This window comes from Anomaloglossus baeobatrachus, chromosome 8, assembly GCF_048569485.1.
Source record: "Anomaloglossus baeobatrachus isolate aAnoBae1 chromosome 8, aAnoBae1.hap1, whole genome shotgun sequence".
Lineage (NCBI taxonomy): Eukaryota > Metazoa > Chordata > Amphibia > Anura > Aromobatidae > Anomaloglossus > Anomaloglossus baeobatrachus.
The window spans coordinates 218,522,914-218,540,979 of record NC_134360.1 but is presented as its reverse complement, the minus strand read 5'-3'; the positions used below and the strand labels follow the sequence as shown (position 1 = coordinate 218,540,979).

The 18,066-nt window shown below is 46.9% G+C and overlaps 1 protein-coding gene across 2 annotated transcripts in view; it reads right to left on the bottom strand.

Annotated features, from left to right (window-relative positions):
* Positions 1-404: 404 nt before the first annotated feature.
* The window catches only part of LPAR3 (lysophosphatidic acid receptor 3), a 19,864-nt gene continuing 2,202 nt past the window's right edge, over positions 405-18,066 (bottom strand). For both annotated transcript variants that reach the window (XM_075320206.1, XM_075320205.1), the window contains 2 exons: positions 12,216-12,970; positions 405-6,291 (listed from right to left, as the gene is read on the bottom strand). In XM_075320206.1, coding sequence (XP_075176321.1) covers positions 5,969-6,291; positions 12,216-12,951 — 1,059 coding nt within the window. In that variant the 5' untranslated portion in view covers positions 12,952-12,970 and the 3' untranslated portion in view covers positions 405-5,968. The remainder of the gene's footprint in view (positions 6,292-12,215; positions 12,971-18,066) is intronic.

Below are 18,066 nucleotides of genomic sequence, written 5' to 3'. Positions count from 1 at the left end.
GGACCGCCTCCTTAGAAAGAAGGCGGTTCGCCGGTCACAGCGACGTCGCCGGGCAGGTAAGTAGTGTGACGGGTCTGGGCAATGTTGTGCGGCACGGGCAGCGATTTGCCCATGTCGCGCAACAGATGGGGGCGGGTACCCACACTAGCGATATCAGGACCGATATCGCAGTGTGTAAAGCCCGCTTTAGTTTCTTCCTTGAAGATTTCGATCATCAGCGATTTTTCACTTCTGCAGCGTCGATTCTTTCAACCTTTTTGTTTTATTTTTCACCCATTCAAATTAATAGGAAAAAAGCGCAGCAAAAACGTGTAGTTTACGCAGTGTTTTTCCAGCCCAGAAAAAGGTTTTTGGTGCAGAAATTTCAGCCTTTGAGGTTAAATAAATCCCAGCAGAGACAGAAATGAGTAAGAGTCTTTATTAACAACAGTAAAACGTCCTGATCTGACCAGCAAACCATAGCGGCGCACAGTGCAGTGGGGCGACATATGCCGCAGTGATGTACACACAGCTCCTGTATCTGCTGCTCGGTGATAATGTTCCCCCTGAAATGTGTGGATATCTGCAGATAAATGGCAGCAATGACAACAAACCTGATAGCGCTATATTCTCTGTCAGTCTTATATGACCGAGAGTGCGGAGTAAATGGAACCTGATCATCTAATACGTTCCTGCAATTCTGCTTAATTCTGAATAATATCAAGAATGTCCCTCCCAGAAAACCCCAGGATGATTTATACTTATATATTTTGTTGCACATAGCTCCATGCTCTTTCTAGAAAACACCAAAACCCTCTACACACATTAATTAAAACAAAATGTGTTAGTCTGCAGCCATCACTAGAGGGAGCTCCTAACTATTGATTTCTATATCGAACTACTACTGAAATCCAAGATCCCCCTAGTGGTGACTGCAGACATAATTTTATTATGTATCTGTGTATACAGGGAGCTACCTGTAATGGTAGCTGCAGACATAATCTGATCATGTATCTTTGTATACAGGAATCTCCCTCTAGTGGTGGCTGCAGACATAATCTTATTATGTATTTCTGTATAGAGTGAGCTACCCCTAGCGGTGGCTGCAGACAGAATCTTATAATGTATCTCTGTATACAGGGAGCTCCCCCTAGTGGTGGCTGCAGACAGGGTCTTATAATGTATCTCTGTATACAGGGAGCTCCCCCTAGTGGTGGCTGCAGACAGGGTCTTATCATGTATCTCTGAATACAGGGAGCTCCCCCAAGTGGTGGCTGCAGACAGGGTCTTATCATGTATCTCTGAATACAGGGAGCTCCCCCAAGTGGTGGCTGCAGACAGGATCTTATCATATATCTCTGTATACGGGGAGCTCACCCTAGTGGTGGATGCAAACATAATCTTATCATGTATCTCTGAATACAGGGAGCTCCCCCTAGTGGTGGCTGCAGACAGGATCTTATCATATATCTCTGTATACGGGGAGCTCACCCTAGTGGTGGCTGTAGACAGAATCTTATCATGTATCTCTGTACACAGGGAGCTCCCCCTAGTGGTGGCTGCAGACAGAATCTTATTACGTATCTCTGCATACAGGGAGCTCCCCGTAGTGGTGACTGCAGACAGGATCTTATCATGTATCTCTGTATACAGGGAGCTCCCCCTAGTGGTGGCTGCAGACAGGATCTTATCATTTTTAAAGGTAGCTCCCCCTAGTGGTGACTGCAGACAGGATCTTATCGTGTATCTCTGTATACAGGGAGCTCCCCCTAGTGGTGACTGCAGACAGAATCCTATCATAGTTACATTGTTACATACCTCAGTTTATGAGTGACCCGGACAGTACACATTATGTTCACAAGGAATACGAGGAGGGAGTGAGGGTAACCATGCAGGTGACATTGACACAACACTTAGATCCTTACAGTACAATACAGGGAAGAAATTACACAAGATTCACAAATGATATTTTATAGACTGACAGACGTCTACAATACAAGTCAAGATACAGGAAACCTCGGGAATTACATGTTTTAGGATGATACATGATTTCAAGGGGTTTTATACTTTGGATAATTGCTACTTGTTAGAACATTTTCTTAACAATAAATAAATCAGAAATTGCCCTTTGAGCTGGACCCCTGTGGTCGGCTGTAATCTGTGCGGAAACCTGGTGTTGGTGTTAAATGTCCCTGCAGCGCCACCACAGGACACGTGGAGCATTATTGCAGGGGTTTATTATCTGGGGATGAGGCATTAATGTGGACGGACGCTCGGGGTGCACAGCACGCGGTTAGTACAGTCATCCGGTTCGGTAACGCTGACCCACAGGATGAAGTGATGAGCAAAGTATCCTGCCATTTAGGAGTGCCCCAGGTGCGGTGATCCTGCGGACTATGGACTGGCGGGCTGTGTGACCCCGCGGTGTCTGGACTGGTAGGCTGTGTGACCCCGCAATGTCTGGACTGATAAGCTGTGTGACCCCGCAGTGTCTGGACTGGCAGGCTTTGTGATCCCCCATTTACGTTTTTGACCCTTTTTTCAGTACTTCCCTTTATTCTTTAGGGCACACACCCTTATTCTGGGCCTTTTGGTTAAAATGGGGAACTTTATACATTTCCGGATGGAAGCTTCAATCAGGATTTCACTAAAGTTTCCACTTATTATTATTTTTATTTGCTGTCGCCTTTTTAACATGTGTCCATCATAAGCACTTTTCATGGTGCGGTTCCCTTATGGGTTCCCTCCTGATTTGTTTTAAGGGGGCAGTGTGTGGCCATCAGGTTCCGCCCACCCCCACAGACCCCCGGATCGTCTCCTCTGGGAGGAGATCTGAGCTCTTTCTTCCTCTTGGGGGGGGATGCTGTGAGCACACCGGCTCTCCCCACGCATTGGAGAAGAGAGGCCCCCATCCTCGACCTGTGGCCTTCTGGTCTGGTGGGAAAGGTTCGTTGGGTCCCTTCTCTGACTGGAGGGGGCAGCACTAGACCCAACCTTTGTACACCTATTATGATACAAAACACTTTTTCAAGTGCACTCAGGTGGACGGCACAATCTCCAAATAATTATATGGATTATCTGTGACACACAGGACAGGAGGGATCCTCTGGAGAGAGTGACGCACTTTATAACGGCTGAATATAAGATGGCGATCCTGATCTCGAAATTCCCTCATTCAGGACATGGAACTAAGAAAACTCCTCTTAATTTCATCGGCATCAGCAATCATGCAATGGAAACCCATCCACAGCACCCTAGATGGGCAGCACTGGCACAACCATCCACAGCACCCCAGATGGGCAGCACTGGCACAGTCATCCACAGCACCTCAGATGGGCAGCCCTGGCACAGCCATCCACAGCTCCCCAGATGGGCAGCCCTGGCACAGTCATCCACAGCTCCCCAGATGGGGCAGCACTGGCACAGCCATCCACAGCACCCCTGATGGGCAGCACTGGCACAACCATCCACAGCACCCCAGATGGGCAGCACTGGCACAACCATCCACAGCACCCCTGATGGGCAGCACTGGCACAACCATCCACAGCACCCCTGATGGGCAGCACTGGCACAACCATCCACAGCACCCCTGATGGGCAGCACTGGCACAACCATCCACAGCTCCCCAGATGGGCAGCACTGGCACAACCATCCACAGCACCCCTGATGGGCAGCACTGGCACAACCATCCACAGCACCCCTGATGGGCAGCACTGGCACAACCATCCACAGCACCCCTGATGGGCAGCACTGGCACAACCATCCACAGCACCTCAGATGGGCAGCCCTGGCACAGTCATCCACAGCACCCCTGATGGGCAGCACTGGCACAACCATCCACAGCACCCCAGATGGGCAGCACTGGCACAACCATCCACAGCACCCCTGATGGGCAGCACTGGCACAGTCATCCACAGCACCTCAGATGGACAGCCCTGGCACAGCCATCCACAGCTCCCCAGATGGGGCACCACTGGCACAACCATCCACAGCACCCCAGATGGGCAGCACTGACACAACCCTCTACGCCATTGCCTGGGAGCAACAGTCATTTACTAAAATCAGAACGATGAGGTTGGTAATGTTGGGGGCTGTTACACTACATTTCCCAAGCTGAACCTGTGAGGGCACATGGCAGCAGGTGTTTATTTCCTCTGCAGGTGAAATGAAGTATTACTGACCTGAGTCTACTGTGGCTTAATAAGAGGTCCCGCTGAACTTCTCTGAAGAAGTAGGTGTAGGAAGTATTTAGTATATGTGTGACATGGATATGGCGTACATCGACACCATATCGTGTCTCTGCTCTATATACTGTACATACAGCCCCACCATGTCAGTGCAAGCATAAAATCTTCCATGGACCACCATGAAACCCAATCATGTGGACATTCCCATGGTCATAGGAGATTGTAAACTCGATACATATGGAGGTTTGACTCCACATTTAGGATATAATGTGATAGATTGGATTATGACCCGTTGTCGCTCGGGCCGCGGCTTCACGAGGTTTAGATCATGTATGTAATTTCATATACGCTGCCCCTTGTCTACACAGCCAGGGTTGTGTGTGTCATTGTAAGGTGACGCTCACAGCACATATATTCCCACATTGGGGACACCACCAGCATCCAAAACCCTTAAAATAGGGGTTCACACACAGCCCCTGATGAATGAGTTACTTGTGTCCTCCATCTGGTGGTCCGGCTACCACCTGCCTCGTTATAGTGAATGGCTCCATTGGAGGTTACACTGGAGCCCCCCTTCTGGTGCTGATTCATTCCCATCCCATGTCAGGAGTCCGGCACATTCTCGGCTCCAGTTTTATTTCTGTACCCCTCTCCCTAGGAGCAGATAAGGACGACTTCTGGGCTCCCATGTCCTTATTTCGCTTATATTGCGATCGCTATAGAAATAATGAACTCTGTAAAGATTTTCTCCAGCCCTGGAGACGCTGAATAAGACCACCATGAACTCCTACACCAAGGCTTTGGGGACCTCATAGCAGCACAATAGATTTACAGTAATCTCAAAAATTACTTTACATATGGGGCTTAATAGGGAACTGTGGCTCTAAAAATGGCAGCCGTTTTGAAATTTTTTCACAAGGGTCCAAAGCAAAGTACGAAACAAAATGTTGTGTTTATCGGTGTTTGAGTCCATAATTATCTGTGATGCTGTAGATCCCTGACCCGGAATCTGCGAGGATGAGTCAAACTGAACCAAACCCAACCAAAGGGGCATGGAGTCCAGCAGAGAAATCTCTGGGGGCGTCTCAGGACCAGGACCCTCAACAATCAAAACTTCTGACATTAATTGATGATGCACATAGCAAAGATCAAACTACCCTCCACCCCTTATGGACCCTTATGAGTGCTACGACCCAGGATGAAGAGCCAGCTGTTTCTTACCACTTTGCATCATTTCTTTGATGACTTTGTAGTAGCCATGAAGGGTACTTCTATATGTACCCCCCTGACCAGGACGATAGACGACACAGACGATAACTGTGGTCCCAACTGCCAGCTACTCCAGTGCCTACAAGTAATATGGCCAACCCATGGTATGCCGTCATACGCCAGGGTCATCATACTTGTACATTCAGCAAAATGCACATTCTCTGCCTGAGATAAACGTATAAAATATACACTACACATACAAATGCGGAAAACAATTACCCACAACAATGCCATTTCTAAGACTCACTAAGCAGGTGCCGCCTGTACGCGGGATATTCCATGGGCGGCTTTATATCACATGACTGTGATACTGTACAATACACACTTATAAATATCGGGGTAGCGCAGGGGTGTCAGCGGTCTGCTCGTACCGTTAGGGATAGCGCCAGGGTGTCAGCGGCCTGCTCATACCGCTAGGGGTATTGCCGGGGTGTCAGCAGTCTGCTCATACCGCTAGAGGTAGCGCCGGGGTGTCAGCGGTCTGCTCGTACCGCTAGAGGTAGCGCTGGGGTGTCGGCGGTCTGCTCGTACCGCTAGGGGACTTTTTCCGGTGGTAGCTGATTGGCGAGGTCCTCTAGATAATAACTGGTAGTGTCGTTACTTCTTGTACTGTGCACAGTGGATGGAAACCTGGTTGAGCGGCGTTTCCCGCTGTATCTGAGGCAGCAGATCATGCTCTTGAAAGTCCTCCACATCTCGTCATCCTTGTATGAGTAGATAATGGGATTCATTATAGCATTCATCAGGGCGAGGAGAAGAAACCAACGCTTGACCTGCTGTAGGCCGCATGTAGTGCAATTCAGGCCATCGAGAAGAAGGACGACCATCCCCGGCGTCCAGCACACGACGAACGCACCTGGAGAGAGAAGACAGGCGTCAGCAGCAGAAAACCACGACCAGATCAACAAATTCTCTTTGAAAAATTATTATTTCAGGTTCTGCCCTTCTTTCAGGAATGTTTTTGGTTTTTTTTGCTTAAATGTTTGTATTTGAGACAAAAAATTAGTTTTGCAAATTTTTTTCACTAAATATTTTGCACTTGCAAAAACTGCTCTGTCCAACGTGGGAATGTAACACAGCATGACATAATTATTGGGTGGAATAACGGTCCCCAGCATTGATGGAACAAGGCCCCTCCCCCCCGCCACTGGTGAAACAATGCTCTCCGCTAATGATGAAACAATGCCCTCAACAAATAGTGGAACATGTCCCCAGCCACTGGCGGAACAACGCCCCCGCCACTGGTGGAACAACGCCCCCGCCACTGGTGGAAAAACACTCTCTGCTAGTGACGGAACAATGCCCCCGCCACTGGTGGAACAACGCACCCTGCCGATGGCGGAACATTGCCCTCACCACTGGCGGAACAACGCTCCCCACCACTGATGGAACAACGTCCCCCACCAATGACAGAACAACGCCCCCCGCCACTGGTGGAGCAACGCCCCCCACTGATGGATCAACGCCCCTCACCACTTCCTGTCCTGCATCTATTGGCTGAAGTTTCACATCATGCACTTCCTGCCCAGTCCGCCTCCTGCCTGCAATCTGCACATGATACTGGTATTACTGGGAGCATCAGAAAGACAGGATGAAAGAAAGAAGAACATTGCTGAAGGCCGCACTTACTCTAACATGGTGTCATTGTATGGCTGAGTCCATAATATCAGAGAGGCTGGGTGCTGTAAGAATGGCTGTCTCGTCTTATTTTTAAGAAAGGTCCATTGGAAATCATCTGTGGGAGGATCTGTAGCAAGGGTGTGGGTGTCTACAGCGCCTCTGCAGTGAAAATGAAGAATTACAGTGCCCAATAAAATCAATTGCCTGTCCAGAGACATAGTCCTCCTGAGAGAGACATGGTCCTCCTGAGAGAGACATGGTCCTCCTGAAAGAAACAAGGTCCGCCTGAGAATGACAAGGTCCGCCTGAGAAAGAAAAGGTCCGCCTGAGAGAAACAAGGTCCTCCTAAGAGAGACAAGGTCCTCCTGAGAGAGACAAGGTCCTTCTGAGAGAGACATGGTCTTCCTGAGAGAGACATAGTCTTCCTGAGAGAGACATGGTCCTCCCAAGGGTGAAAAGGTCCACCTGGGGGTGAAAAGGTCCACCTGAGAGAGATATGGTCCTCCTTAGAGAGACGTGTGCAGCCCCCGTGCCAGCAGCTGGCGCTGCTCGGATTCGGGGCTGCTGGGGTGGTGGCTCGAGGGTCTCCGGACCCGGGGGTCTCGCGGACACGCCGAATAAATGGGGGGGACGTAGATGTACGGGCTAGGCCGTATTAAGTTCGTGACGCCACCCACGGTGTGTGGTGAGCTGGGACACCACCGCTGCTGTTATGGGTCACCCAGGAGAGATGTGGCAGCTGGACGTTAACCCCTCCGTGGGTAGGAATGGTTGCCCCGGAACCCAGTGTCTGGTGCAGGGTGTAGCGACGGCAAGGGGGATGCTTGATTACTCCCAGTCAATAAATCACACGAGTCTCTGGTAAACCAAGGTGCTGGTGGCCGGTGCCGCGGCCGGTTGCATTGGGGTCCCCCACCCGGGCTGGTGGTCTCTATCCTTTTCCTCTGCACTGACTTTGTGTAAGGTGGACTTCCTAGTCTGGAACTCAGGAGTCCATTCCCGGCTGGATGTGGCCTAAGGAGCCGTGCCCGCAGACGCTGGCCCGTGGGATCTATGGGCCCTGGCGGTGACCTCTTATCCCTATCGGTGGGCTGTTGTCTTCTATGAGGGACTTTGGGTGGGAGAGAACCTCTAGTCCTGGCCTCAATCGGTTAATTACCCAGGCCGCTTGTTTCCGGTCCTGGCTTCAGGGTCCGAGTACCCCCCTTTGTGCTCCAGTTTCCGGGTCGGTTCCCCGTGTCGGTACCGGCAGGCTACAACCCGGTCCACCTCGGTTCTGCCGAGCCGTCTTCCCGTCTCCTGCTGACCGGAGACCACCGTCTGCCTCCTAGCCAAGGTACCAGAGCTCCTACCCTGGCACCATTCAACTTGAACTTTTCCTGCTGGAGCTACACTTAGCTCCAGCCCACACTCCTCTCCAAACTGAACTACAGATTAAACTAGCCCCTGTTTTCCCGCCCCGGGCTGTCTAGACCCCTGGGTGGGCATGTCCAACCACCTGGTCACGCCCACTGATGTGTCTGTCTTCCCCTAAGAGGGGGTGACTAGGGTTTCAGGTTGTCTGTGTGTTTCCTTAGTGGGGGATGGGTGTTATGCAGGGGCTCATCTGTGACTACCTGGTTTTGCCAGGGCGTCACACATCGTCCTCCTTAGAGAGACATGGTCCTCCTTAGAGAGACATGTTCTAGATAGCTGTTCTCGAATTTGGCCAATATACAAGGGTCCTGAACAAGGGACCCCAACCTTTTAAACTCCAAAATTCTCCTATCATGTGCTACACATCTGCACAGCAAGGAAAGGGTTAACATGACCAATTTAATTGAAGGTTAACGTCTTGTTGTCGGGTTTGTAGGACACGACGCTCGTCTCCATTGCTCCGTCCGGCCGTGCAATCGCTGCTTTCATCAGAGAGAAGGGAGTTTTTCCAGTTTCTGCTCTTTTGTATAATGACTTTGATGAAGAAAGCAGCAAAACTGTGCAGGTCCCAACACGAGGCGCGATCAGCGGGCAGGAAACGACAGAACATAAACACCCAGCCCACGAGACCACAGTCCGCTCCCAACAAAAGCCGGCAGACTGGGAAGAGCGAGAAAGACACAGGCCATAATGTACAGTATACATATAATACTCTGCAATGTAATAATGTCCTATAACGAGGGGACATTCTGCAACGACCTGCTCTGCACCTCTGTACACGGCAATTCATAGGTGCTCCATACTGCATTATACAGAACACGCCATCAAAACTAGATTGTCAGCACCCGCGCCAACAGCACCTCCGCCAGCAGCACCTCTGCCAAAAGCACCCTCGCCAATAACACCTCCGCCAACAGCACCCCCTCCAACAGCACCTCGACCAACAGCATCGTTTACCCTGTCCTTGTCATGTTATGGACACATCACACAGGCCCGGCTTATTACAGGACCTTCAGCGATGACTGTAACGAGCCCTGCACCTCCGTGTCCATAATCACACAGGCCCGGCTCATTACAAGACACTGTACGATGACCGTTGACTGTAACAAGCCTTTCACCTCCGTATTCATCATCACACAGGCCCGGCTCATTACAAGACACTGCACTGATGACTGTAACGAGCCCTGCACCTCAGTGTCCATCACCACAAAGGCCCGGCTCATTACAAGACACTGTACAATGACCGATGACTGTAACGAGCCCTGCACCTCCGTGTCCATTACCACACAGGCCCGGCTCATTACAAGACACTGCACTGATGACTGTAACGAGCCCTGCACCTCCGTGTCCATCACCACACAGGCCCGGCTCATTACAAGACACTGCACTGATGACTGTAACGAGCCCTGCACCTCCGTGTCCATCACCACACAGGCCCGGCTCATTGCAGGATACTGCATTGATGACTGTAACGAGCCCTGTACCTCCGTATCTATCACATGAGCAGGACGGACCTACACTTATTGGATGTATACAATGGCGACTTCAATTGGGTGACTGCAAGCAGAGCGCTAGAAGATTATAAGGCCCCGTTCACACGTTCAGTATTTGGGTAGTTTTTTTTTACCTTAGTATTTGTAAGACAAAACCAGGAGGGGAACAGTCAGAGAAGACGTATAATGGACACATGGTTGTCTCTGCTGCATTTATCACCAACTCCTGGTTTTGGCTACAAATAATGAGGTAAAAATCTCACTAAATACTCAATGTGTGACCGTGGCCCGAGGGATGGGTATGGAAAGTAAATTGGAAATTTCTATATTTATTTTACCCTTTGTTTCTATAAACAGAGTAGCGGGGACCCTCCATCTGGACGACCACCTATAGTATTAGCATCTATGGACACCATGCGGTAAAATAATAAAAAGATGACATTTGTGTTGGGGCTGACGATGACTTATAATGACTCTCACTGCCCCCAGAAAACTTTATCAAATATGTAATTGGAACAGATTCATGAAAATTGTCCAAAAATAAATCTGCTATTGTTGCCCATAGCAACCAATCGCAGCACAGCTTTCATTTCTCAACAGCACTATATGAAATGAAAGCTGTTCTGTGATTGGTTGCTATGGGCCATAAAGACAGTTTTCCCATTTAGACCGTTCCCTAAATCCCCACTATAAGTTATTTTCTGTCAGACATTTCTGAGGTTCTGTGAAGCCGTCCTTCTCAAAGTCTCACGTCTGGACCCCGAGAGCGTCATAGGCTATGTTGTGAGGCGAAATTTTAACCCCGCGCGTTCCAATTTACCAATCAATTTTGCCCCTATCTACATAATGGAGAAAAAGTGGAACGAAAAGTGTATCCGCACCGTCTCGCATTTACAATCACGAAAGTTTGCACAGGCACCTCATGTGACCCAGGGAACATCGTAGACTATGTTTTGACAGGAAAATTTAACCCTGCGCTTTCCATTTACTCTACAAAAAACATGCCTCCATTAAAGTAAATGGAGCCTGGAACTACAGGTTATTAGTAGGAGCTGTGATTGGTTGCTATAGGAACAAAAGACATTCATAGTATAATAAGCTTATATGTGAGGTAATAAGATGTCGGTGGGGACACGGATAGAGAGAGACAGACAGAGACAGACAGAGACAAATGGTGAAAGAGACAGACAGGGAAAGAGACAGACCTGGAAAGAGACAGATGGGGAAAGAGACAGACAGACATGCAGACAGGGACAGAGACAGGCAGACAGGGAAGGACGAGACAGCCAGAGAGACAGACAAAGATAGATGGGGAAAGACACAGACCTTGATAGAGAAAGACGGGGAAAGAGACAGAGAAATAGAGACAGACAAGGAAAGAGACAGAGACAGGCAGACAGGGAAAGAGACAGACAGGAAAAGACACAGACAAAGAGACATGGAAACTGACGGGGAAAGAGACAGAGAGATAGAGACAGACAAGGAAAGAGACAGACAGAGATAGGCAGATGGGGAAAGAGACAGACGGGGAAAGAGACAGACAGAAACAGACGGAGAAAGAGACAGACAGAGACAGACAGACGGGGAAGGAGACAAACGAGGAAAGAGGCAGACGGTGCAAATTACTTGGCCAATTTAGTTAAATCTGTGTGGAATATTTGGGGTGTTGAAATGTATGTTGTGAAATGCTTCTATTAGCTTAGTTTTTGCCTTTTAATAATTGCATTTCTATTTGTTTTGTGTGCAGAATAAATCTTTGTTAATACATTCTATTTTGTTAACAGCAGTTATTAACCTGGGCGAAGTCGGGTAGTACAGCTAGTATACAATAAAACACTAAATCTGTTACAGGAAATCTGGCCTGGACAGAGGGGCGTCCATCTCAAAGAGTCAGTGCCTGACAAAGCTAGGCTACAGCCAACATGGCTGACGCTAGAGACTGTGACCAGAAATGCTGAACAGAAAATGGCTCTGGCTCAGCAATGACGCGAGAGTATGAGAATATCATTTATCAATAGAGTCTGGGATATTTTAGCTACATAGACAACCTTAGAGGAAGCTTTAATAGCCGCCATATTAGCCATCAGTCAAATTATTGCTTTTTATCTTACAAACAACAGCTCCCTCCTCCTTATGGGGTGTAGGAATACATGTGCCTTATAGATTAGCATCACACATGGCTCCTGTCACTTGAGTGCACCCTCAACATGGAGATACTAGAATAAGACTTGAGACCTGGAACCAGCCTTACCCAACACAGTCATGACAGTCTTCATCAACTTTACTGGGGTCCGCCGTCGACTTATGGAGCCGGTGGTGTGTGGAGATAGCACGTTCGTCTTGTATTGTACGTATGTGTAGATCCTTAGATAGGCCGCCACCATGATTAGAAAAACAGCCAAGTTGGAGACAGTCCAAAAAGTGAGGTAACTCCGACTATAGATAGGGGCAAGAGAGGAACACGTGTTTATGTCACAGATGCAATTCCAACCTAAGGTGGGGAGCGCACCCATAAAAATGGCCACTCCCCAGATGAGCAGAATCAGACAGGTCACTCTCCGCTTGGTCAGGTTGCTGTGAATTCTCATCCGGACAATGGAGATATGTCTCTCCACAGCAATGACCAGGAGGTTGGCCAGCGAGGCGGACATGCTTGTGTCTAGGAGGCCCTGGCGCAGGAACCATTTGTGCACAGTTAGGGTTTTGGACACCGGCCCCGTATGGAACATCAGATAGACATAGGCGATTCCCGAGAAGAAGTCGGCAGCCGCTAGATTGGCCAGTAGGTAGTAGAAGGGATAGTGGAATCTCTTATTCCTGACCACGGCCGCAATCACCAACATGTTGGAGATGAAGATGAACAGGCAGCAGCAAGTCCCGAAACAGAACAGCAGAATCAGCTTGGTCCCGGTCCACTCATCCTCCGTCTGCGAATTGCTCTGATTGTAGAAAAAGTCCATTCGTTTATCATAGTGACAAGTGTTCATCCTGAATGAGGCCCTGATCCTAGAGGGGAGAGAAGGAAATCATTGTCACATGAGTCATCACTTGGGGGTCCCTGCTCTGTATCTCACACTCTCATCTTCACTTCATGATTCCCTCCCTTTCTCTAGCATGAAAGCAATCAATTAGCAAAAACCAGTTCCTGAAATACTCTGTGCTGTCATTTACAAGTGACCCAATTACTTCACTACTCTGGGCTATAGATTCCAGTACGATGCAACATCTGCTTGACCCTTGCATGGTTTTAAGAGGTTACTCACCAGTGCACCCCAAAACCAAGTTAAGTTAGTCAGGTTGTCCACATTTTTTTTTTTAACCAAAGACAACAGAAAAATTAAACGTGCGCGTTTGGGGAATAAAGCAAACAAACAAAAAACTTTTTTGCAATTGGATTTCATTAAAAAAGTTGCACTGTTTTGACTTTTACAGGCTCTTTGTTTCCTCGAACATTCACTTTGAGGTAATCATTGGCCAAACTGTAAATCAAAGACCTCAGAAAAAGACATAAAAAAGTTACAAATTGTCCTGTTAGATCATCATGGTGCACTGACTGACGGCTTCTCCGTAAACTCTTTCTGCAGCCAGCAATAGATAGTGCAAATGGCGACTATAGAAAACAAGCGGTGCTACATGGGTTATAAAACTATTTGCAGAAATTATTTTAACCCTAATTACATGCATTTACAGTATATGCACTGATATTGTCTGCATGTCATATAAGAGGGGCTGCTGATAACTCTTTGGCTTTACCCAGAAATAAACTCGATACACTTTCCATTTATTCCACATACTCTTCACTGATGACAACACACTTACATAGGTATTCCAAGTTCTGTAAACCTAGCAAAAAGAAGGATTTCGGTTGTGCCTCAAACCAGGCATCCGTAGCAGCCATGGCATCAGAAATGGTGTGAAATTTGATACCTTTGAGGTGTTTCTTCAGGTTTGGAAACAGATGATAGTCGGAGGGAGCTAGATCTGGTGAATAAGGTGGGTGGTCAACAAGCTGGAAGCCCAGCTCTGCCTGTTTTTCCGTGGTCGCTTGTGCAGTGTGAGCACAGGCGTTGTCGTGCAGGAACAAGATTCCTTTGGACAGCTTGCCGCGCCTTTTGGCCTTCAGAGCTGCCTTCAATTGGTCAAAAAGTTCAATGTAATACCTTGCATTGATGGTGGAACCTTTTTGAAGGTAGTCCACTAGCAGCACGCCCTCCTTATCTCAGAACAAAGACACCATCACCTTAGTGGCCGTTTTTTGCACCCTGAACTTCTTTGGACGGGGAGAACCACTGTGCCTCCACTCTTTTGACTGCTCCTTGTTTTCAGGGTCATACAAATAAAAACAGGTCTCATCCATAGTGACCAGTCACTCCAGGAAGTTCTTATCAGTCTGGAAACGCTAACAAATGGCCTGGGAATTTTCATTCGCATGCTTCTCTGATCTGGTGTCAGACATTTGGGGACCCACTTTGCAGATTGCTCCCTCATGTCTAAATGTTCATGGATAATGACACAAACACGATCCCAGGAAATCCCCATGATGTCTGCTATTGCTTAAGCTGAAATTCGTGGATTCTCCAGTATGAGGTTGTGTACAGCATCGACGATCTCCGGAACAACAACCAGTCTCGATCGTTCAGGACGTTCCTTATCATTGGGGCTGAAGTGGCCCGTTTTACATTTGGCAACCCAGTTCTTATCTGTGGAATATGAATGGCATCGTTCCCCCAATGTCTGCGACATATCACCATGAATATCCTTCGCGGACTTTCCTTGCAGAAACTAGAATTTGATCACTCCTCTGCTGTGAATATCGCATTAGACTCCGCCATTTTGTTTTCCCGCGTGCATAGGACACTGTTGCCATAAGCAACAAACACAACATTTTGAAAACATATATTAGACACATAAGGCTTTCATGTGATGTAACATTCATTACCATAGAAACCAAAAAAGATTACAAAGCCAAAGACTTATCAGCAGCACCCTCGAATACGTGCTGACATTGTCTGCATGTTATATAGACTCACTGATATTGTCTATCATGTCATCAGGGGCGTCTGTAGCTATCGTGTTCTCACGTTTTTTCGGCTGAGTTTTTCTCCGGTCTCAGCACCAAAATACATTGTAGTAATCTGCTTTCATCTTATTTTTTACTGCATTTTTTGGTGCAGATTTACTTTTTAATCTATCTTTTTGTGCAGAAATGCCTAGGTTGTGATTCACAATTGTTGTTTGCACTTAATCACTGACTTTAGTATGTCGCCCTATTCTCTATATGTTTTTTCAACATTTTTAAAAGTTATCTTTCCATTTAAAGTCTTTTTTTCTTCCGCAACAACTTTCCTTATCCAGACACAATCCGGACATGCGATTTTTAGAAAATGTTGTCTTTTCCTGGCGCCTCTCACCCGAGTCCCTGCCCGAAGTTAGGAATTCGGCAGGGTTTTTAATTGGGCTGATTTTTAGACAAACATTTGACTTTTTAAGGGACTGGTTAAAAGGACTGTACAAGACAAAAACAAGGAGCCTTTTTTTAATTTTGCGCTTTTTTGAAGAATTTGGTATAAAAACATCAGCGAATACAACAAGAAAATAAAAGACACATGACTTCAATAGATCTGGAATGACTCAGGGTTTTAACTCTGCACTTACCTCAGGTAACAGCGTTTATACAAGTGTTTCTTCACAAGGATGTTTCAACACAAGGATAAAAAAACACCAAGTGCTGACCTACGTTCTCTAACAACACAAGGATGCAAACCACCAAGTGCTGATCTAAGTTCTCAAACAACACCAGGATGCAAACCACCAAGTGCTAATCTAAGTTCTCTAACAACACCAGGATGCAAACCACCAAGTGCTAATCTAAGTTCTCTAACAACACTAGGATGCAAACCACCAAGTGGTGACCTAAGCTCTTCAGACTTCCCATAAAATCCTAGAGGGAAAAAAACGCACCAAGAAACGCACAGCTTGACAGTGATTTTAAATGTACGGCAGGCGTTAGTTTTCATGAAATCACATCCACTTTACTTTGCATAAGAGATTTTCTTCACAAAAAATTCACAGCAGAAAATACTGCAACATTCACACTAGGTGAGAACTTGGCCTCGAGGGGTGAGAGGTATCATTTATACCAGGCCATGATACCGGAGGGGCCAAAAATGGTCGCTTGGGTCCCCGGTGCCGATTGTCCACTGGGGCATGGTAGCGTCACACCGGAAATCATGGTCTGCTCTATACATGACATATAGTGAAAGATTCTTTTATTAACCCAGGAGTACAAACATATCAATATGTCTTACTGTGGAATATCCTCACCATAGAGGTAGATCACTTGCTCGGGACATCTCTATATTAACCAAGATCATTCTCTCGAGTTGTTCCAGCTTGACTATAAAACACATTGTCAGCCATTAATTAGAATGAGTTGTATGTAATACTACACTTCTCCTGCAGGGGACGCTGCAGGGGTTGTATGACCAGCCAGAGCTTCCAGGGTTGATCATCAGTGGTCACTACTGGTTGTGGAGAGACATTCCCTGTAATCAGAGGGTTCTTCTTCATGTTATTCCTGGATATCAATTTTGAACCCCTATGAGTGTGTTATTTCCCAGATCTGTACCCTTTCCCCAATGTTGGTACAAGCTCTGCCCGCTGGATTCTCTTGGTTAAATTTGATAGTTGGTGGAATATTACATTTCCTTGTGCCATGTAGACTGAAACCCATTACTTTCCATTACAATAATATTCTAAAGCTTCACAATAAAATGATGAATATTAATGAAACACTCTGTCTGTTGCATTAGACAAATCTAAATTCCCAGCAATTTGTTCTATTTTACTGTAAAATAAGTAAAAACAAGGTCATGTGAATCTCATCAGTTTTTGGGAATAGTGCTACAGATTTTCTTGACTGATTTTTTTCTGAGAACACATGGATGTAAATCACCAAGCACAGAGCTAAGTTCTCTAGCAACACAAGGATGCAAACCACCAAGTGCTGACCTAAGTTCTCTAACAACACAAGGATGCAAACCACCAAGTGCTGACCTAGGTTTTCTAATAACACAAGGATGCAAACCACCAATGCTGACCTAAGATCTCTATCACAAGGATGCAAACCAACAAGTGCTGACCTAAGTTCTCTAACAACTCAAGGATCCAAACCACCAATGCTGACCTAAGATCTCTATCACAAGAATGCAAACCACCAAGTGCTGACCTAAGTTCTCTAACAACACAAGGATGCAAACCACCAAGTGCTGACCTAAGTTTTCTAACAACACAAGGATGCAAACCACCAATGCTGACCTAAGATTTCTAACAAGACAACGATGCAACGTACCAAGTGCTGATCTAAGTTCTCTAATAACACAAGGATGTAAATCACCAATGCTGACCTAAGATCTCTATCACAAGAATGCAAACCACCAAGTGCTGACCTAAGTTCTCTAACAACACAAGGATGCAAATCACCAATGCTGACCTAAGATTTCTAACAAGACAACGATGCAAAGTACCAAGTGCTGATCTAAGTTCTCTAACAACACAAGGATGCAAATCACCAATGCTGACCTAAGATCTCTATCACAAGAATGCAAACCACCAAGTGCTGACCTAATTTCTCTAACAACACAAGGATGCAAACCACCAAGTGTTGACCTAAGATCTCTGTCACAAAGATGCAAACCACCGTGTTGACCTAAGATCTCTAACAACACGAGGATGCAAACCACCAAGTGCTGACCTAAGGTCTATAAAAATACAGGGATGTAAACCACCAAGTCTAAAGGCTGCTACACGATATCGCTAGCGATCTCGTTAGCGATGTAACATGCCAGATTGCACATACGATTTGCCGAGATCGCTCATAGGTCGTGTTTTATGCGGCGGTCACATGAGCGATCTCGGCAAATCTTATCTGCGATCTGGCGTGTCACATCGCTAACGAGATCACTAGCGATATCGTTGTGTGTAAAGCAGCCTTAAGTGTTGAGCTACATTTTCTGAGAACAGTAGGATGTAAACGTAGGATGTGTTAAGATTGAGTTCTTTGTGACTTCTTCTATTCACATTCTTTCCTCTAGATTCCTGAA